Source organism: Nesoenas mayeri (assembly GCF_963082525.1).
Source record: "Nesoenas mayeri genome assembly, chromosome: 5".
NCBI lineage: Eukaryota > Metazoa > Chordata > Aves > Columbiformes > Columbidae > Nesoenas > Nesoenas mayeri.
In genome coordinates, this window is record NC_137548.1 from 49,646,720 (window position 1) to 49,669,125 (window position 22,406).

Sequence of the window (22,406 nt, forward strand, 5' to 3'; positions counted from 1 at the left end):
ACCTTGGACTTCCAAAGGGCAGACTTTGGCCTGTTTAGGAGGCTGGTTGACAGAGTCCCTTTCAAGACAGTCCTGAAGGGCAAAGGAGCCTAGAAAGGCTGGACATTCTTCAAGAAGGAAATCTTAAAGGTGCAAAAGCAGGCTGTCCCCATGTGCTGAAGGACAAGCCAATGGGGAAGAAGACTGGCCTGGCTGAACAGAGAGCTTAATCACAAACTCAGGGAAAAAAATTAAAAAGAGAGTTTATGACCTTTGGAAGAAGGGGTAGGCTACTCAGGAGTACAAAGATGTTGTGAAGTGATACAAGGAGAAAATTAGAAGGGCCAAAGCACACTTTGAACTTAATATGGTTGCTGCAGTAGAACACAATAAAAATGTTTCTGTGAATACACTAGCAAAAGAAGGAGGGCTAAGGAGAATCTTGATCCTTTATCGGATGTGAGAGGAAGCAGTGACAAAGGATGAGGAGAAGGCTGAGGTACTTATTGCTGCCTTTGTCTCAGTCTTTAACAGTAAGAGTAGTTGTTCTCTGGGTACCCAGCCCCCTGAGCTTCAAGACAGGGACAGGGAGCAGAATGAAGCCCTAATAATCCAAGGGGAAATCATTAGTGACCTGCTACACCACTTAGACACACACAAAATTCTATGGGGTCAGATGGGATCACCCAAGGGTACTGGAAGAGCTGACAGAGGTGCTCACCAAGCCACTTTTTCAATCATTTATCATCAGTCCTGGCTAACTGAAGAGGTCCCAGTTGACTGGAGGTTAGCAAATGTGATGCCCATCTACAAGAAGAGCCAGAAGGAGCAACTGGGGAACCACAGGCCTGTCAGTCTGCTCTCGGTGCCAGGGAAGGTTATGCAGCAGATCATCTTGAGTGTCATCACGTGGTATATACCGGACAACCAAGTGATCAGCATGGGTTTATGAAAGGCAAGTCCTGCTTGACTAACCTGTTCTCCTTCTATGACAAGGTGACCCACTTAGTGGATGAGGTCAAGGCAGTTCCCAGACAGCTATTTTAAAAAGCTATTGGGAACAAAAACAGTCCATGTTTGTGATGCTCTTCTCACTCCCTACATCAGGGATTACTTCAGGAACAGTAATCTTAGGGCTACACTGACATCTCTGGATTAAAAAACAGGTCAAAACCAAGAGAATATGGAGAGAACCAACTTCAAGCAGAAAGGGAGGATCTTCCAAATAATATAAGGGTTGTATTCAAAACTGATCTCTGCAGTGTTAAAAATGGTATTTTTATGGAGTCTGTTCAAATTGAAAGGCTTTCAGATCTCTTCTGTTTCATCAACTTGTTCACGTTGACATTTTGTTAGAAGTCCTTAACTTGTATCAAGTCCCATGGTGCTAAGTATTAAACATACTTGTTTTTTTCTGACCACCTCCAAAGAACTAACAGTGTCACTGTTTTGTCCAGAGCATGTTAGCTTGACAACAGCAGAAATGAAAAGTAACCCAAGTCATATTATATATGCATTAATATTACCTCCCTATTACCTCCAACAGTACAGATTGTCCACCACTGAAGAGTTTCTTTACAGGAAGAAATTCCAAAAGGTCCTATTTCTTCATACATTTAAACACACAGAAAAATTTGATTTTCCAATGCAAATTACACCTTAACAGCCAAAGGGAAAAAAAATCCCTGTTAGAGAGAGCACCTGCAAATCAGGACACTAATCTGCAACTGAAGAGGTCGGAGAGCAAGCTACAGCAGCATAGCAACTACAACAGAAACAAATATCTCATGTAACAAAGTTTTATGTTTTGCTTCTCTATACCTAAAATATTTCACTTGTGGCAGTCAAAATAAAACCTCCTGTTTAGTGCATGTTAAGTAAAAATTCAGGCCTCAAAACTCATCATGAAAAGGACGATGTATCTGGTCATTCAAGTGCTCTACAAATACAGAAGAGTTTTAAATTATAAATTAATTTTGAATTATTTTTGCTCAACTGTCTCAAAAAGCGAGCATCACTGCAGCTGTTCAGCCAGCCACAGCACGCAGCTTCATATCCATCTTAACTTCTAAATGTCTTCTTAATATTTAAGTATGAGTAGTGTGAAGCAGAGGAGCATGAAATACACACCTAGCAACTGATAACACAGCAATTACCAATACTACATGTATTTCTAAGATGACCAACATCACAAGCACCATTGCATTAGAATAGATAGATAAGAATCAAATGCGTATGTTTTGCCTCTTTACACGACTGATTGCAGCTTCACCTTAGTTCACTGTGAACAAGGTCAGAGTTGAACGTACCAGAGGAAGGAACTGGCAGTCCAAGGCCCAAATTATGCCTAGAGATATTGGCTAGACAACAAGCTGAAATACACTGTTAATATTACTCTAAAATTCACAAGTAATACCAAAACGGTCCTTAGTTCCTCATAGCAGCAATAACTGGACTCAAATTCATTTCATCCAGCCCTGCCATATGTTCACCCGTGCACATGGTCACACATTCACTTGCACACAAAAAAATATTTTGACAGGACAGCCAGGACCCCTTGAATCAGCAATTACGTAATGACTACAACCTTCTTGCAAAGACTAAAAAACATGCCTGTTCCTGACGTATTCAGCTGCTCAGGCTTTTTCTGCAGGCAAACACTGCTGTAGAAATATTTGCAACCTCAGTTGTGTCCCACAGATGTACATGGCTAAAAACAGGGAAAAGAAAACTTTTCTCTGTTGACCTGGCAGATCAGAAAAAAATCTTAACTTCAGTTGACAACCTGGACATTTTATTGATAGTTGAATTGGATGCTTCTTGGGAAATTCTTCCAATTCCTAACATATCTCTAACTGTGACTTATGGGAAAAAGAAATAATAAGGGGAATGAGCTACCTGACCAAATTAAAGTTCTGGCTGCTTGGCAATTTCTACTGCTTAAAATTAAGTCAGTTATTACACAACTGTCCTGGTTTTGTTAAAAACAAGACCAGTTCTCTTTTAGTGATTTTTTCTTTCAGCTAAGAGTGAATGGGGTAACAGAGAGCATCTGCCACAGTTTATTGTCACTTTGCTTTAAACCTTGACAACAACAAGATCCTTGACAGACATGCATCTATGTCCTTGGATATTAAAAAACATGTAAACAGAGAAAATGCTGTCACAGCATATCTCACTACATTCCACCTCCCACTTCAAAGTTGGTAAACAAACATCGACATGGGTTATTTTTTATAGGTGCAAAAATCCTGGATTTGATTGCAACACATTCTAAAATTACAGTGTTGGTTACAGCTGTATTTGACTCTGTTAACAAATTTCTGCTACAGAAAAAAAGAGTTGGCAGCAGGCTCTGCGCACATCACTATGAGAAGAGAACTTGACATTGGTTCTCTCAAAAAAACTGGAAAACATGCTTGTCTGCCTCATTATTTTTATCTGTATCATGGAGGTATTTTGATTACTATTGGTAGGAATGCTTTCAAGGCTACGTAAGTGTTGTGGTGTGACTTGCCTACTGTTATCCTAGATATCCTAGAACCTGTCTAGTATATTACAGCTAGCTATTTATCTAGTGCTAAAGTGCTACGACATTTACTTAGTCTTCAAAAACCTCTCTCAGTGTGGTCCTTTTGTAAATATATGATTAAGAGACTCCCAGCAGAGTCATATATAACACCATACAATGAGCAAACGCCTTTTTTTTGGGGGGGGGGGGGGAGCAGGGAATGCAAGCTATTCCAACATCAGAATTGCAGCAACGAAACACTTCAGCCTAAGTTTATGTGAAGTCCTCTATGCAAATCACAGATCAGAAAAACAGAAGTAATTAGGTCCCCCTAAAGTTTCAATTTAGAAAGCATTTTAAAAGAGCCAAGTTCAAATTGTTGTTTTATTTTTCCAACAGGTTTAAACTTTGAACTGTTCTGTTGTGTGTTTTTGTTTGGTTGGGTTTGGGTTTTGTTTGTTTGCTTTCTCTAGTGTTTTTTTGATTCAGCAAAAGCTTTTTGCAGATCTTCCACATAATTTTTCAGCAGGTCTAATATCCATAAAAGCAAATTAACTGTTCTGGTTAACATGCAGAATAATATCTGAATTTAAAAAACAAACAGAATAGAAAACAAAATAATACCATTGAAGACAGTTATTCTCACTCTCTGAAGACTATATTCTCTCTTTGCAATCAAGAAATTCTATTAAAACAGGTTAATTTTTTTTTTTTTCCCCCCTCACACATGTCATGCTTGCCCCCCATACCCAGTAATCAATTACTTGTAACATCCATGCTACATATAGTGTTTACTTTGATTTGGTTGGTTTGTGCTCTCCTTATTAAAAATTCATGCTTCAGTGCTGGCAACAACAACTGTATTCTATTTGCAAAATGAACTGGAATCAGAGTTGACAGCAGCAAAGCAGGCCTGCTCAACAGCTTGACAAGAATCCTTTATTCTTCCCTTGTCCCACTTCACATTTGACAAGTGACCAGACACATGTAATACAGTAACAAATGCTTCAATTTATTCACCCAACCTAAACAAATGCAGACTGCATTGGCTGCCTCTGCTAATCTATGCCAGAAAATGCCATGCTATTCCTTTCCCATTTGTCTGTCTGCTAATTAGGCTAGAACAATGGTCCATTGTAGGACTCTTCCCTCAGTTATGTTTATGTGCATGTGCATGCATCTGCACATATAGACTCAGTCTAGTTACAGGCAACTTCAGAAATCTCTGTATTTATCGGGGAAAAAAATCAGATTCATTGTAAAAATAGGAAGCCTTTTAGCTCTTCTCTGAAGAACAAACTAGTAAGCACTTTTTGAAAAGAGTGCATTAGAAGTACTTTGCAGGCAACTCTTTTACAAGCTGTTTGAGTACAGCTATCTCATTATTCTTGATAAAATAAAGAGATTTATCAGAAAAGCAAGGGATTTTGCTAGTTGCTGTAATGCAGTGAATTATCTGGCAAAGTTTCCGTGTACAGCAAAAAGTGGGGGAGGAACATGCACAGAATATGGGGGTGGAAGAAAATGTCATTGTTCTGTATGGAGTGCATGAAAATAGGTAATGTTGCCATGCTGTTTAATAAGCTTGCCAATACTCAAAACAATTACAGCACTTTTTACAAGGGTCTAGCATTAGTTGCTCTTCACACCATAGAAAAAAGCTGTAATGAAACTCACTATTGGAGATTTAAATCAACAACACTATGTAAAACCCCATTCCTTGCTATTCAACTTCCCGCTATTCAACTTCCACAGAAAATAAAAATATTTAAGGAGTTGAAACAGACTTTGGTAATACCTAGAAACAGACGGCAATTCTTTTTCTATATTCTCCTTGGGCACCTTAATAGAGCCAGTTGCAGTATGAACAGCACTACTCATCTCATTTCAGGTCTTTATTTTTCTTCCAGTCTGAGAAGAAGAACATGCTGCTTCATACTGCATGATGGCAGTGGGCTGGGAAAAGTTGGCCATGTATTCTCCTACTTGACACTACAAACTGGAGAGAGCACACAATGCACATCAGGTTTACCAATTTAAAACCAAGAGTTGTGTGCACTGGACATATGCAACCAACAAAACAAACAGGAAAGGTTTCTTTGAAAGAATGTTTTGAGTGCCTACATTCAGACAGGACTTGATTTAATTGAAAAGTAAGTAAGCATAAGGAAAACACTTGTGACAAAGGAAGGAAATACCAGAGCCCTCACATAACTCATAAATTACATCATATCTGTCTGCATGTTACAGTGAAAAGCTATTGTCTACTGTTTCTTCCATTAGCTCAGTAGCAGACTTCTAATAGTTACTTTAGCTGAAACAGAAAAAAATACTCAATTTAGAGTTTTCACACATTCATGAAGCCATTAAATAACCTCACAAACAGAATATTAAACTGAACAGCTGATAAGATCACTAGCACAAAGCAGCTGACTAAGAAAAAAGTAATATTTCTTCCAGAGAAAGCTATTGCACCACAGAAGTCATAGTTACCCTATTCTACTTTAGGACTAAACTTCTGTGACACCCCTTAAGTTTGTACATATCCAGTACTACACCTGTAAGCACAAAGCTTTGCAAAGTTACTACTGACAGAGGAGAAGATAACTCTTATGAAGACTTACTCAAAATAGCATTAGTAGAACAGTCATAACCGTATTGGTAGTAACCGGAATCAAAGATCAACACAATTTTTTAGCTAACCCTGCACCAAGCAAAGAATATGCCCTTATACAGAGGTCTGATTCAAAAACCCAAAAGCACTTAATCTGCCACTCTGAGGTCTGCCTATACTATATGTACTTCGAAGAATGAGAAAGTTTGAAATGTTAAGTGGTAAATCTGAATGCTAGCTTACAGATATACTCCCAGCTTCCAGTTTTTATTAACAAAAAAAATGAATATCCCTTTGCACAGAATTCTTAATAATATTCCATCACAAACCATGGGAAAAAAAGATGGCTCGAGAAGAAGTCTGTCAAAAACCCCCGCTGCTAGAAAAATGGTATAGCCTTGGACTTCAGTATTTCACAGGAAAGTATGGGTTTAAAGTTTAAATACACCTATTCTCTGCTGGAGATATACAGCCCCACTGGCTCAGAGTAAGGAATCACTGAGTTCAAAAATGACAGCCATTTACCACCTAGCTTCTGTTAAACAGAGTTCTGGCACTGACAGCTTCAAATACACACAGACTATAAAAATTCATTACAACCCAACAACATACATAATTAAAAACAAACAAACAAAAACGTGAACTGAAAAGAAACACACAATACAAGGTGTTTCAAAAAGATAGACCAAATTTCTAAGCATAGTAATTCCTATTTGGGTCCATGTTTTGAAACACCCTCTTTTTTTTCTACAACCTCGTTTATGTTGACTTCTAATTGCAGACATTTCCCACTCACCAAGAGACCCTGAACATATTAATTTCTCTGCACTGTTGTCCATTTTTACACAAACAGAAAGAAAAACTACTTTACATCCCACGGGCCCTCTCTAAAGCTGAGAGCTCCATAATGCTTTGCAGTTCAAGCATTCTTTATTATGTTCCAAGTATGATGGAGCCACAGAAAATTCAATTCTGAGCTAATACCAAACTGACCTCCTCCTATGACAAGGTGACCCACTTATTGGATGAGGGGAAGGCCGTGGATGTTGTACTTAGACTTCAGTAAAGCCTTTGACACCATTTCCTACAGCATTCTCCTGCTCATGAGCTTCAGCAGCTCATGGCTTGGATGGGTGTACTCTTCAATGGGTAAAGAACCGGCTGGATGGCCCCTCTCAAAGAGTTGCGGTGAATGGAGCCAAATCCAGTTGGTGGCTGGTCATGAGTGGTGTTCCCCAGAGATGAGTATTGGGGGCAGTTCTGTTTAATGTCTTTATCAATGATCTGGGTGAGGAGACTGACTGCACCCTCAGTAAGTTTGCAGATGACATCAAGTTGGGTAGAAATATTGACCTGCTGGAGAGTAGGAAGGCCATTCAGAGAGATCTGGACTGGCTGGATCGTTGGGCTGAGGCCAATTGTATGAGGTCGAACAAGGCCAAGTGTTGGGTCCTGCACTTTGGTCCTAACAACCCCATGCAGCACTACAGGCTCAGGGAAGAGTGGCTGGAAAGCTGCCTGGCAGAAAAGGATTCGGGGGTGTTGACTGACAGCCAGCTGAACGTGAGCCTGCAGTGTGCCCAGGTGGCCAAAAGAGGCCAACAGCATCCTGGCGTGCATCAAGAATAGTGTGGCCAGCAGGACTAGGACAGCAATTGTACAAATGTACTCAGTGCTGGTGAGGCCACACCTCAAATACTGCATTCAGTTTTGGGTGCCTCACTATAATAAAGACACTGAGGTATTCGAGAGAGTTCAGAGAAAGGCAACAAAGCTAGTGAGGGGTCTGGAGAACAAGTCCTACGAGAAGCAGCTGAGGGAACTGCAGCTGCTTAGCCTGGAGAAAAAGAGGCTGAGAGGGAGATCTTACTGCTCTCTGAAACCATCTGAAAGGAGGCTGTAGCAAGAGGGGTGTTGGTCTCTTCTCCCAAGTAGGAAGTGATAGGATGAGAGGAAACAGCCTCAAGCTGCACCAGGGAAAGTTCAGATTGGATACTAGGAAACATTTCTTCACAGAAAGGGTTGTGAAGGCCTGGAACAGGCTGCCCAGGGAGGTGGCTGACTCACCATTACAAGAGGTGTTTAAAAGATGTATATGGCTGATGTCATAGGAGACCTCTCTCCATGATTTTTCAATGCTCTTGGGAATCTGGAGAGAATCCAGATGACTGGAAGCTAACGCTGACCAAATATAGACCAAAACCATGAGAAGGGTTGATGACCCTGGCAACTGCAGGCCTGTCAGCCTCACTTCTGTGCCTAGCAAAATCATGGGGAAGATTGTTCTGGGAGTTATTTAAAAACATCTGAAGGACAACACAGCCAGTGGCCCCAGCCAACACAGATTCACGAGGGGAAAATCTTGCTTGACAAACTTATTTATATTCTATGACAAGGTTACACACCTAGTTGACCAAGGGAAGCCTGTTGGTGTGATCTTTCTGGATTTCAGTAAAGCTTTTGATACTCTCACAGTATTCTTCCAGACAAGATGTCCAGCACACAGGTGGATAAACACACAATGCAGTGGGTGAGCAAATGGCTGATGGGCCAGGCTCAAAGGGTTCTAGTAAATGGGATTATGTCAGACTGGTGACCAGTCACTAGCAGGGTTCTGCAGGAATTCATCTTAGTGCCAGCACTCTTCAATGTCTCCATAAATGACTTAGACTCAGGACTTAAGGGATTGCTTAGTAGGTTTGCCAATGACACAAAATTGGGAGGAGCTGTTGACACTCTGGAGGGCAGAGAGGCCCTGCAGAGGGATCTGGACAAATTGAAGAACTGGGCAATCACCAGGCATGAAGTTCAACAAGAACAAGTGCCAGATTTTGCACCGGGGCCAAGGCAACCCTGGCTGCACCTACAGACTGAGAGACAAGATGCTGGAAAGCAGCTCTGCAGAGAACCACCTGGGGGTTCTGGTCAATGGCAAGTTGAACCTGAGTCAACAGTGTGCTTTGGCAGCTGAGAGGGCAACTGTGTCCTGGGCTGCATCAAGCACAGCATTGCCAGCTGGGCAAGGGAGGTGATTGCCCCACTCTACTCTGCACTGATGCAGCCTCACCAAGAGTACTGTGTGCAGTTCTGGGCCCCACAGGATAAAAAAATATATTAAGCTACTGGAGAGTGTCCAGAAGAGGGCTACAGAGTTGGTGAAGGGTTTGGAGGGGAAGTCATATGAGGAACAGCTAAAGTCACTTCATTTGCTCAGCCTGGTGAAGTGGAGACTAAGTGGAGACCTGATCGCGGTCTACAGCTTCCTCACAAGGGGAGGAGTAAGGGTAGGTACTGAACTCTTCTCTTTAGCAACCAATGACAGAACCCAAGAGAATGGCAGGAAGATGTGCCAGAGGAGGTTTAGGCTAGATATTAGGAGAAGGTTCTTCACCCAGAGGGTGGTGGAGCACCGGAACAGGCTCCCCAGGGAGGTAGTCATGGCTCCAAGCCTGACAGTATTCAAGAAGAGACTGGACAACGCCCTCAGACATGTGGTGTGATCTGTGGCATTGTCATATGAAGGGACAGGAGATAGAATTGATGATCCTTGTGGGTCCCTTCCAACTGAGAACATTCTATGATTCTGTCATTCTAGATGAGGTTGGTTTAGTGCTAGAGTTAGATTATGGTCAGACTCAGTGATCTCAAGTGTCTCCTTCAACCAAAATTATTCTATGATTCTACGATTCTAACATAATCATATCATGGAAAACATCATGGAAAAATGTTACAAACAACTGTAAATTAGGGTTTGCAAATCTAGGTAGTGTCTCAACCTCACTGCTGCTACACTGATGCAGTAAAATAGAGATTGGCCATCAATGTTTGAAGAGGTAGCCAAGCTACAGCAGCTTAACAAGTTATCACTGGGACTTTGTCACCTTCTATGTGTATGTCCTTAGCCCATGATGAACACAAGATAACAATATTTACACATACACTTGTTCAGTGCAGACACAGGGCGTGGTTATCCTGTAGCGTAAAAACAGAATCAATATAGACTCAATAGTGCTGAAAAGTGAGACTATCGCTTTTTCCTTTACATACTACCCTTCCTGTCCCTGCCCTACCCGCCCCCCCCCCCCCCCCCCCGGCCAGGGGAAAAAAAAGAAAAAAAAAACAACAACCAACCAAAACAAAAACAAACAAAAAACCACCACCACCACCACACCAAACAACTAACCACACACAAAAATGTGTATCATCTCTAACTAGACAGTGCTTCCCAGCCCTGGAAAGTAGTCACCAATCTGAAACATGCACCAAAACACAAAAAGAGAGCTTCATTCACTAGCCCAGCAAACCACTGACAATAGAGCTAGAAGATTATATGGGAGATCTTCTAGAATACTTCTCACTCCTTCTCAAGTTTCTTCTTTACAGCATGTTTCTAATGGCTTTTATCCAATGAAAATATAAACAAGGCCATTTTCATATGAAGCTATTTTATTTTGTCATTACATGAAGTACTCCTCATCTAGGAGAATAAAAGTTTATATGAATCTTCATAATCTTTTCATACAGATCAAGCAAAATAATAAACATAACATACTAACAAAAGCAAGGGGTAAATCGACTTAAGACAAACAAACAAAATTTTCCTTAAATAGAGTAGAAATAGAAGAGGTAGCCTCTAGATTTCCTAGATTGTCAGGTACCCATTTCTGGACAGTTTTTACATCCCTTTCTGGTGTATTGCAAAGGTATCTCAGTGAAATATGTTTCCACATGATACTATTTCTCACTCAGTAAATAGCACCCTAGCCCATTGTTTTAGGGCTACAGAATCAATAGGACGTGTTTGGAGTAAGTAGCATAACACAGGTCAAATGCAGTGAGTGAAATGCCATTTCCTCATTCAGCCCACTGCATCTCATTTTCATAGCCTAGAATCCAGATAATTATCCACCTTGCACAGGAATCACTGTAGACTACTTGTACATTTGATCTATTGTCCAAATGCTCCCTCTCCTTTAGTGCAAAACACCCTTAGGCCCTTCCAGTAGATCACCTGCTGTCTGGAGGGAACTAATGTGGCTGTAGGCATTGAGAGCAATGCCAATTACCCAAATCCCTCCTTCAGAGAAGGATGACAGTAGTCTTTAAGAAGCCCCATCTGAGCCTAACAAAGGAAAAACATGAGATCAACAATTCCTTGATAAGCAAAGGAAGCATGATACACCTTTGGGAGTGCTGTAAGGAGAGGCAGAATGAGTAAAAAGTCCTCTGGAACTTCTGGATAACATCTCCCTATGGTAGTCAGATACTGGGCATAGGATGGAAGACACCTATGAAGTCAAAGCATCCTCCAATCAAAAGACCGTGGTTTCCTACAGTTGCATTTCAATCACAGGCTAGGCAAGGAAGAGAGACAGCCATGCATGTACCTGTCAAGGATCTAGGAAATAGGAGAAAATGGAGTTTTCCTTGTTTATTTTCTCCATGACAAACAGATTAAGACATGAGTGCTCCTTCTCAATACAGCCCCAAATCAATGGTAGAATGTAACTAGAGCTTATCTACTGATATACAAGATTTCTCTTCCAGCATCTTCCAAGTGCTAGAAGACTCCTGATAGTTATTTTAGGTTATTCACACAATGCCAGCAGAAGCTTTCTCAGGTACTTGAAAGAGCTGATTTACAGCAATTATCCCAAATAACAAATGTGTCCCTAGCCCTACCCTTTTACAAAGAGGCTGTTCATCTCTAATTAGCAGTTGTTCTGCTTAATCAGAAAGTCTGGATTAGTCCATACTGTTTCTCTTTATTAATCAGGAAGACATGTTAGCAAAAGGTTCTTCTTCTCAGGTGGTTAAATTACATGAGAAGAAATACTTCACAATGAAGGTGTTCGTGTCTGCCTGCTTATCTTGCTTGGAGGCTTAGCTGCTCAAATAACCTGATGATTGCTCAGCCAAGGAACCGCAGAAACAAAACTTTTAAAATGTATGATGTGCACCAATAAACACATGGAAAATGAGAAAGAAGGGCCTTAACATTTCTTCCTTCAGTACTCTTCTATCTCCTGCATAAAAAATAGTGTGACCCCCGCAGCATTAGCCAGCAGGTTCTAAAACCACTGTTTTCTGTTTTGCATTGTGAAGAATAGCAAAGAGAAATAAGACACTGGAAATATTATCCAACCCTGATCAACTGCCTCAATGTGCTGGGTCATCTGAGATATGGTTAATTTCCACAGGTAGCTGGGTGGATGACAGAGCCAGAACAGCTGACCCAAAACTAGCCAAAGGGATATTACATACCATAGAAGGTCATGCCCAGTCAGCAACTAAAACCACGTGCTGCTCATTCACCCCGCCCCACCTCCAGTGGGATATGGAAGAGAATCAGGAAACAAAAGGCAAAACTCCTGGATTGGGATAAGAACAGTTTAATGGAATGAAGAGAGAAGAAGAGAGAAGAAAGAAGAGGAAGCATATACAAGGTGAGGAATACACAGCACAATCTCTCACCACATGGCAATCCCAACACAGCAGCAATTGTAGATAGCAGACCACAGCTCACACAAAAACCTACTCAAAACACAGCATCAAACTGTGCAGTCCAGAGAGAACTGGGAGCATCCCAGACCATGCTGCTCCCAGCAGTGAGAAAGAGCACATTGTGACATACAAGCACTAAGAGTTCCTGCACTTGAGCATTTATAGCACACGCTAAGTGTGTGTATGTGTGTGTGTGTGTATATATATATGTGTATATTTATTTATTTATTATTTTTTAAAAAACATTTGTATTCTAACTTGTAAGTCAATTTACTGCAAGGCAATAAAGGTGATCTTCCTTCATTCTAGACAATGTAAGGAATTTAAAACACATGTCGTGGTTTAACCCAAGCTGGCAAGTAAGCACTATGTAGCTGCTCACTCAATCCCCCACAGTGGGATGAGGGTAGAGATTTGGAAGAGTAAAAGTGAGAAAACATGCAGGTAGAGATAAAGGCGGTTTAATAGGTAAAGCAAAAGCTGCACATGTATGCAGAGCAAAAGAAGGAATTAATTCACCACTTCCCATCAGTAGGCAGGTGTTCAGCCACATCCAAGAAAGCAGGGCTCTCCATCAGGCATTAATGGTTACTTGGGAAAACAAACACCATACCTCTGAACATCCGCCCCCTCCTCCTTCTTCCCCCAGCTTATATACTGAGCATCATGTCACATGGTATGGAATATCCCTTTGACCAGTTTGGGTCAGCTGTCCTGGCTGTGCCCCCTCCCAGCTTCTTGTGCACCTGGCATGGTGTGAGAAGCTGAAACTTCTTCTTTAGCAAAAACTAAAACATCAGTGTATTATCAACATTATTCTCCCTTAAATTCCAAACCACAGCACTATAGCAGCTACTAGGAAGAAAATTAACTCTACCCCAGCTGAAACCAGGACACATTACTATATCGTTGCTTTTGCAGCCTAATTCATTACCTTGAATCATTGCAGAAAATAATTTATGTTTTTATAACCTTTTTTGAAGATGACTGTGCTCAGTCTACTTAGAATCATGTAATATCTTGAGTTGCAAGGACCCATAAGGATCATCGAGTCTAACACCTTGTTCCTTGCAGGACTACCTAAAACTAAACCATATGACTAAGAGCACCATTCGGATGCTCCTTGATTTAGATCTATACTGGGCAATGTTCAGTATATTAAAGAGACACACTTTAGTTGGCACTGCCCTTAGTTCCAGGCATTGCTCCTTTGTGTGAGTTTCAAAACTGCAAGAGCATTTCTCTGAGAGTATGACAAACTTGGAGGTCATGGACAGAGAAGGGATATCTCATATAGATGGACATCAAATTCTTACTGCTGTTAAAGATCGGAACCTGAATTTAGCACTACAAGATAGAAGTAGTCTAGCTACAAAAGGCTAATGATGCAGGTTGCCACTAAGTACTTCCCCTTGCCAGATACTTGCTTAAGTTGCACTTGATTTGTCATCTATTGTTTGCATGGCATGCAAGTACACCTATATCTCAACCACCTACATACATTCTTACCAAGAGGTCTCATCTTGCTTTCAAGCACAAGAAAGGGAAAAGACTCATCATGCTTCCCAAGACAAACAAAAAGAAAATAAACCAGTGTAAAATTAAATTTCCAAGAGTTTTCAGTGTAAACAATGCTTACAGAAATGCACAAAAGTGTTTGGGTGTGGGTTTTTTGTTTGGTTTTTTGTTCAGTTGGTTGGATTTCTGGGAAAGCAAGTGCAAAAAGATTCCTATTAACTGAGACTTAAATTTGGTTGTCAAGGCTTTTAGATATAAGAAATGTGTATAACTTAACACCCAGGAATGTTTGATTTATTAAAAGCACATCTGACACAGGTTGCATAGGAAACAGAGAAATCACCCAGCATAGAATTAGAGAGTAAAATACATCATACAAAATAAAAAAGACTTTACAGAAATGAGTAGCTTCTCCTGCAAACTCCAGAGAAAACACAGAAAACGGAGCTACTGTTTCCACAGTTGTTTTAGGTTAACCCCAGTGGGTAGCTCAGCCCCACCCAGCCACTCACTCCCCACAAGAGAAAACTCATGGGTTGAGTTAAAGACAATTTAATAGGTAATGCAAAAGCTGTATGCTCAAGCAAAGCAACATTCATTCACTATTTCCCATTGGCAGGTAGGTGTTCAGCCAATTCCAAGAAAGCAGGGCTCCATCACACATAATGGTGACTTGGGAAGTCAAATGCCATAACTCCAAATGTCCCTGCTTCCTCCTCCTTTTCCCCAGCATTTATTGCTGAGCACAATGCTGTATCGTGTGGAATATCCCTTGGGGTCAGCTATACCGCCTGTGTCCCCTCGCAACTTCTTGTGCACCACCAGCCTCCTCGCTAACAGGGCAGAGGGTGAGAAACAGAGAAGCCTTGGCACTGTGCAAGCACTGTTCAGCACTAACTAAAAAAATCCCTGTGTTATCAACAGTTTTGGTCACAAACCCAAAACATAGCACCATATGAGATGCTACGAAGAAGACAAACTCCAACCCAGACAAACCCAGTACAGCAATATTAGTAAAATGGATCATAAACTAATGATGTCCAGGCCATGTGAAACTGCTGCAATGATGTTGCGTAATGAGTAAAATTCTGTAACTTTTACTGAAATATTTTATCCATATACTGCAGCAAAGCATTACACATTTAATGAGAAACAAAAAGAAAACTGGAACACCGCTTCCAGAAGCTGCATGGATCTGGACTAATTCTGACATTGTGTAGCTCTGTGCGTCCCTGATGAAGTTGAAAATATACAATAAAAAAGAACATAAGTTAAAGTCCTAGTTTATCGTACTTATTACAGCCCCATAGCCATAGGGTCAAGCTAGTAAAAACTTAGGAGGGAAAGGTGGGGAACATTGATCTTTCACTCAAAATGCTTTCTGGTATGAGGTTTGGGTTATAGGTTTTAAAACGCTCTCAAATTAATTTTAGTTCATTTACAATTGACTTATTTGGCACCATGATACCAGAAAATTATGCACAAGGAGAGTAGGATCCTTTGGGAATGCAACACTAACAGGTAGAGGGAATTTAGGAAGTCAGAGTGACCACTTACAGGGAAATATATCCACTTTGAAGAAAAAAATATGAGGTTTTTTTATATTCTTTAAGAAGATTGCACCACTAGCTGTATGCCAGAAACACTGAATATGACAGAAAGAAATTATAAATTTGCTAAAAACATAAGAGAAATAGGCTCCTGAACACTGTTAACAGAAACTGGAGCCATCACAGACATACAAGAGACTCATGAATCGGATTAATTCTATTCATAAGGAAGATAAATGTGATCCTTAAACAAAGAAAGAAAAACCTCAGGATAGCCCTGAGTCAGCAAAATGACTGAAAGAAGGTCCCCCAGCTTTTGAATCTCCACCTTCTGCGCTGCTTTCTCAAGCGTATACTTGATGCCAGTTGCAATCTGTGTATTTAATATCCATTATTAGTGATGGATATCTACTATAGAGCTAATTTTTTATTATTTGTTCAGAGCAACTGTTTAGAGCCAGAGAGAAAGCAAGAGAATTAATCAACACCGAAAGCCAAAACTACAGAATAACAAATTATCCTTAACACAGATACAATATATATGGCTTCAGCATATCAGAAGTTACATAATTAGAAAAAGTGTAAAATTCCAGTTTTTGAGTTTCAATGCATCTAAACATAACCCACAGCAATGCAAATAGTGGCACAGCCTGTCCTTGACATCATGTTTTCTTAATTATCTAGGCCCATTACAGTTCAACAGCTACAGAGCTCTCATATCTGAACATTACCAATATATATATTTTTCAATACCCAAGAGAGCTGAAATTGCCTAAGGGCTTCAGAGCTTTTCTGCAGAAGAATATTTTCTGACAGAGATACACAGTAACACTGTATCGTTAGATTTGCACCAGCAAACTCCCACTGCAGACAAAGATGTTGAGAACAGAACACTTTTTCCCCTCTTGGAGACAAATTAGCAGTAGCATCTGTGTAATTCACTTAAAAGCCTAATGTCAAAGAAGCTGATATGCCCAAGTGACTTTGCACTCTGGCACTTTTGCCCAAGCCAATATAGGGAACAAAATGGGGAGGTGGTCAACACTGGTGCAATCATAGTTCCTGATACAACTTTACTATAAAGGACTTGTACACAGAACAAAAAGACAGCTCATTGCAACCAAGGAGTTAATTAATAAGAGAGGAAATTGAAGCACTTGGATATCAGCATAAGGCAGACAGGACTACAAAAGAGGTGGAATTTGGGAAAGAAATAAACCACAAAACTTAACCAAAAGGACACATTCTTATGCAAAATCAGATTTCCTGTTCCCATCCCACTTTTTTGCCCTCCTTTGACAGAACACCATTGACAGATTGTCTGGCCTGAAAATGAAAAGGTGAAAGCATAGTATAAGCAGTCAATCCTGCTTGTGCTATCTGCCAAAATGCCAAAGGCAGGCTGACCTTCATTCCCACTGCCAGAAACATGAGGTCAATATGAATGTCTAAAAAGGTTGTCCTGAGCATTCAGCAATGTTTTTTGAAAGCTCTGAAAGGGAAACTTTCCAAAGCTGGAAGAAGGAAAGAGAAAGGTCTTTCAGCAGCTGCAATAACTACCTTATAAGCCTTTCAGTTGTAGCAGGATGAGTTAATAAAGCTGGACCTTAAACCCTGGAGGTTCAGTGTTAAAATTCTGCTTCAAGTTCACAAATGAAAGGAATCTATTACACTTGGTTTAAGACTCAGATGAATCAAGTCACATCAGAAAATGACTTTACTCTTTGACTAGACTCGTTGAAAATACATCAGAGACAAGCAACAGAGTGTCTTTTAGTCTCTCAGCAGAACATTTTCTAAAACCTTGCTTCCTAGTGTCCTACTGCTGTATCAGTGTTAATTGCCTGCTTTTGTAAGATGCATTTTTAAAAGAGACTTCTTGATCAATGACAAAAACAAGCTTTCAAAGTATACCACTAGACTCACTCAATTTATGGATATGAAATATGCATCTAATTATACTTTTCAGTTAAAGCATGTACTCCAGCTATTAGTCTCTAAATAGCTTTCTACTGGTAATACTCAAGTGTCTCCTACTTGTATGTGACATGGAACAGCCACCTAGAACATCTCAAGTAGCAAACTTCACAAGCCTCTTCACACAACTAGACCCAGGAAGAAAAAAATCTCAGTGCAAATTTCTCACAAAGCCTTCCCACAAAGCAGCCCAAAGGGAAACAGAGGGATGACTGATGTTCAGAATGACAAAAATCTGTATTTTTAGTTTAAATCTTAATTTTGAATTATTTTGATATTTTCTGTACAGATTATTTCATTATAAAACTAACTGAAGCAGCAGCAACTCATTGGACTTGACCTTGAACAAATTTTTGGCACATCTGTGCCATCGTTAACTTCAAGATGCAACTGGAAGGCAACAACTTGGCCAACCACTACAGCATCATTGACCGCTACCAGACAATGAATGGCAGGGAGCAGAAGTCTGTCAATGGTCCACTGTCCAAATGGAAACACGTCTTACAATAGTCTACTTCTAATAAAATTCCTCTGCAATGGGCTCCACATATTACTTCATTCCTACAGAGAACTGGCAACACAAAATACAGTCAAAGACACAAAATACAGTCAAAATTTTCTGATTTCAGATGCAAGGGATTACTTTAGTTCATAACAATCACTTTCTTTAATAGCTTGGCAGGAGATCTTGGTGCAATATATCTTCCACCTTAATCAGGACAAGAGTGACATTTCAGTGTGTCAGGCAGTTCCTTTCAAATAATTTCCTCAAGGCTCAACTTTTAAGCAGCAAATCCAAAACAAGTCAACACTCTCTCTGTAGAAAAACCAAGGTCCTACCTGATTTGCATGTCCTGCCATCATCTTCTAGCTGCACACCAGTGGGACAGGCGCAGCTGTAGAAGGGATCTCTTGGAGACAGCAGGCACAGATGGGAGCAACCACCATTGCTTTCTTCACATGGGGTGTGAACTTCAAGAAATCAAACAGATTTATTTTAATTTTTCTAGAACCCCTAAAGCCCTCTTTTCTCCATGAAGAAGAAATAGACTCCAAATGACTGGCACCAGCTTTTGTGCTAATAGACAGAGGAACCACAAAAAGTGTTTGATTCCCCTTTCCCCAGTGCTTACTTCTAGGGGCATCTAAATAGAGGTGCACGCAAAAGTTGATTTTTGAAAGAGCTGACAGCTCAGAAAGTTCTCACTATACAGTTATTTCAATGCTTCTAAAGCTGAACATGGCTAAGGAACTTTGGACATCTGTTACTTTCTGGATGCTGGGTCTGCTAAGCATCATGAAAACAGAAAACAGGGCTTGGAGGGTAGTGATGGGGAAGTGACCAGTTCTATGAAATAAGAACAAATATAACAATTTGCACAATTACTACATTAGAGTAGTGTTGCATGTTGGAAATATCCTTTCCTACTGCGAAGCTTTCACAGTAAGACATATCCCTGAATCATCAGGAAATCTAGAGGTGTAACATGTAAAGTCAGCAATTTTGAAAATGTAAAAAACAAAAAATGGGGGCAGGGGAACAGGGCAGGGGCAGACAGATGACAACTGCATGCACCTCTCTCATTCACGTGGGAAAAAATTGCAGCAAGAGACGAAACTATAGGCATAAATAATTATGGAGAGTATTGCCAGTTATTAAAAAAAAATATTGCAAGTTGTGAAAGATCCCTCCAAAATCAATCATAGTTAAAATATGCATCTGACCTGCTTTAATATAAAACCATAACATTTATGGCTAATTTGGCTTGTGGTTCTTCCACTGACAGCCACAAAGAAGAAAAAAAAAGGGAGAGGAAGAAGTCCAGGCCTGATCTTAATGAAGTCAATGGCATCTGAACTATTTTCAGCACATGGTATTTCCCTATGTGCCACATTTTCTTTGTGACTGATCCAGAAATACTATGACCCAAGGCTGGGACATTCCCTGAGCTAAAAGCAATGACAAGAATTCAGCATAGACAAACTCTTATCTGGATCTGTGAGATAAACCAGGGTGCTGTGCATACCAAACAATCTCAGTGAAAACTTCCACATGTTCCATCACCAAGATGATCTCCAAACTGCTTTTGCTTACTCTCTAGTCTATTTACTGACATCCTATAACATTTGTTATTCCCGTAAAGTTTATCTTTAGGGAAGCAGACTTTACAGTTGGCATAAATAAAGAAGCAATTCAAATGGCAAGAGTATCTGCCCTAAGCAAGAGATTATTTTTCCCATGGCTACTCAATTATATACATTTCCACATCATTGCTTTTAAGTCCCATTCTCAAAATCCTAAAAAAAATCTAGACCAACTGCCACATAGAACCACATGCATACATGAAATATATACAGCCTCATTCAATTCTCAGTTCTCTACACTTGCCTTTCTTTGAAGTACCATCACATGTAAAGAAAAAATAGAGGCGTGCATATGTTTCATATAAAAGCTCAGAACTAAATCCATTCCATACTGAAACATTCATAAACTGTTTGTTACCTGTTAAAGATAAATATGATAAAGTCTAGACTGCAAAAAACACATAAGTACAACATGAACACTACATATTTTGTAGGTGATTCTGCTTATTTAAAAAAAAAAAAAGGCATTTTTTCAGTTGTCTGTAAAATAATGGTGTTAAAAAGATAACAGATGAGTCTATCATTCTCATTCAGATATTCCAAATCAAAAGATGTCACTGAAGTACTGCACTGAATTTTGGATTTTGTCACCAACTGGGATGTTGAGTGGGCTCATACCAATTCAGGCTGGAAGTTTTAAAGAAAGAAGTCCTTATACCTTCAGCAACCAATCTCCTGACAAGCGTTCAAAACTTTACAACGTCACACTAACCATTTTTATAATTAACATTTTTCCAGATAGATAAGCCATAGTCATTCAAAAGGTTTCAGGGAAAAGTAAAACCTACAGTATGGCTGCCGATCTGGACTTAAGACCTGGATGTCCATCGGTGAATATAAGGCAGACAGTATTTCTCTCCTTTTCTCTCCCGTCCTTTTGTTACACGCGTGAATGGAGCGCGTTTGCCAGTCTGTCCAATACAAAGTGTCCCCAGACAAGGTCAGTGCAAAGGGATGAGTAAGAGTACCTTCAACAACTTTTTGCCTAGATGAAAGGAAGAGCAAGGATTAAAAATGCATTACTTCCAGGCAGAAAAAACTCTGGTTCTGCAAAAACTCATACAGGAATCTTCCTTTAAAAAATTCACTGGACCAAAAGATTCACCTTGTGATAAAAAACATTGCTCCTTCATAGCAGCAAGGACACAAATATACTGGTTTTCATACTGACACAGTATCTGACTCAGCTTCACACTGACCTCTGAAAAGCCACACCAAAGTTCCTTAATAGGCTGTGCAAATACCCAAATACAATTGCCTTCTGGAGGAAACAGAGGTCTGAAGAGTGCTCCTCCAATTAAAGCATTACTTCTTTTTGTCCCCCTATGCAACATACGAGATCTTTTCCCAGGACTTCAGTTGTACTCAGTCCTTTCTTGTAGCAGGAAAAGGAAGAAACAATCAGAGTCTCTTTAAATTACCCCTCTTAACTTGGACAGCAGCAGAAACAAGTAATTTTCAGATTATCTTTTCAAATGTAGAACAAGGGCCACATATATTTATTCTAAGACTAAATATTTATAATTAATATAAATCAGAAACATTTCAGACATTTTTCAATGACCTCATTCAGCCACATTTCTCTTCTGGGGATGCATATATTTTCATATCGGTTATCAGCTGAACTGAAAGCCAAAAAACACATGACATTTTCAACATGTTTTCTAAACTCACAGAATTCTCAAATTTACACATATTGCAATAAATCTGTATAATTTAGATTTAATAGTTTTGGAGACATTTACTAAGTCTGTTAAAACACACTTGACAATTCCTCAGTCAAAACAACATGAACACAATTTTCACAAAATTCCTACATTTTATGTATGCACAAACTCGAAGACACACACACACCTTCCAAGCCAGCATTATGACACAGCAAAAAAAGTATACAAAATTTTTCATCATATAACTTTGAGAAAGCTGAAGTCTCGGCATCATGCTGAAGGAAAGTGAGGAACATATTTTTCTTATACCTGTATTCAGATCTGTATTTAAATTGTTTCTATTGAAGAAAGAAGAAAACAACAAAACCCACCAAGAAACCCCCACCAACCTCACATTTGGGAGTGAAAGGATTGTGTTTCATTTTGAGCAGCATAGCTACCATTTGCATTTTCCAGGGTGAGGGAAATATAAAAAGCTCCCCCAAATTCTTCATATATATTCAGACACGGACAATTTTAAAACAGACTGATGCATACAAACAAATATTTGCATATACACATACAAAGCAAGTAATGTGGAAAAAAGAAAACAAGATTATTCTTCTTTCTGTTCTTGAGATAAAATTGAAACTACTCTAAAATTTCTGTTCTTCAAATTATCACTACTACTCTCACTATAAAACGTGATAGAAAAAAATAGAAATACTTTCACTTTTCACAGAAGTTATTTCACTTTCTCTTTCCACTCTCACCTTTGCTGTTGCTGCTTTACTAGTAACAGCAGCAGCTGTATGCTAGTATCCTAACAGCTGTTTTCCACTACATATTGCCCCCACTTCCATCATTCTTAGATATCAAGACTCCCCTTCTCCTGTAATTACATCCCTTGAAACAGTTTCAGCTGATGTGCTTGCAAACTGAAGCTTGCTAAGATGTAACTA

General features: G+C 39.8%; 1 protein-coding gene across 5 annotated transcripts in view; it reads right to left on the minus strand.

Moving 5' to 3' along the window:
- The window catches only part of LRP5 (LDL receptor related protein 5), a gene marked incomplete at its 3' end in the record, with an annotated part of 243,316 nt that overhangs the window by 109,067 nt on the left and 111,843 nt on the right, over positions 1–22,406 (minus strand). For all 5 annotated transcript variants that reach the window (XM_080346094.1, XM_080346093.1, XM_080346097.1 and 2 more), the window contains 2 exons: positions 20,587–20,783; positions 18,494–18,625 (listed from right to left, as the gene is read on the minus strand). In XM_080346094.1, coding sequence (XP_080202220.1) covers positions 18,494–18,625; positions 20,587–20,783 — 329 coding nt within the window. The remainder of the gene's footprint in view (positions 1–18,493; positions 18,626–20,586; positions 20,784–22,406) is intronic.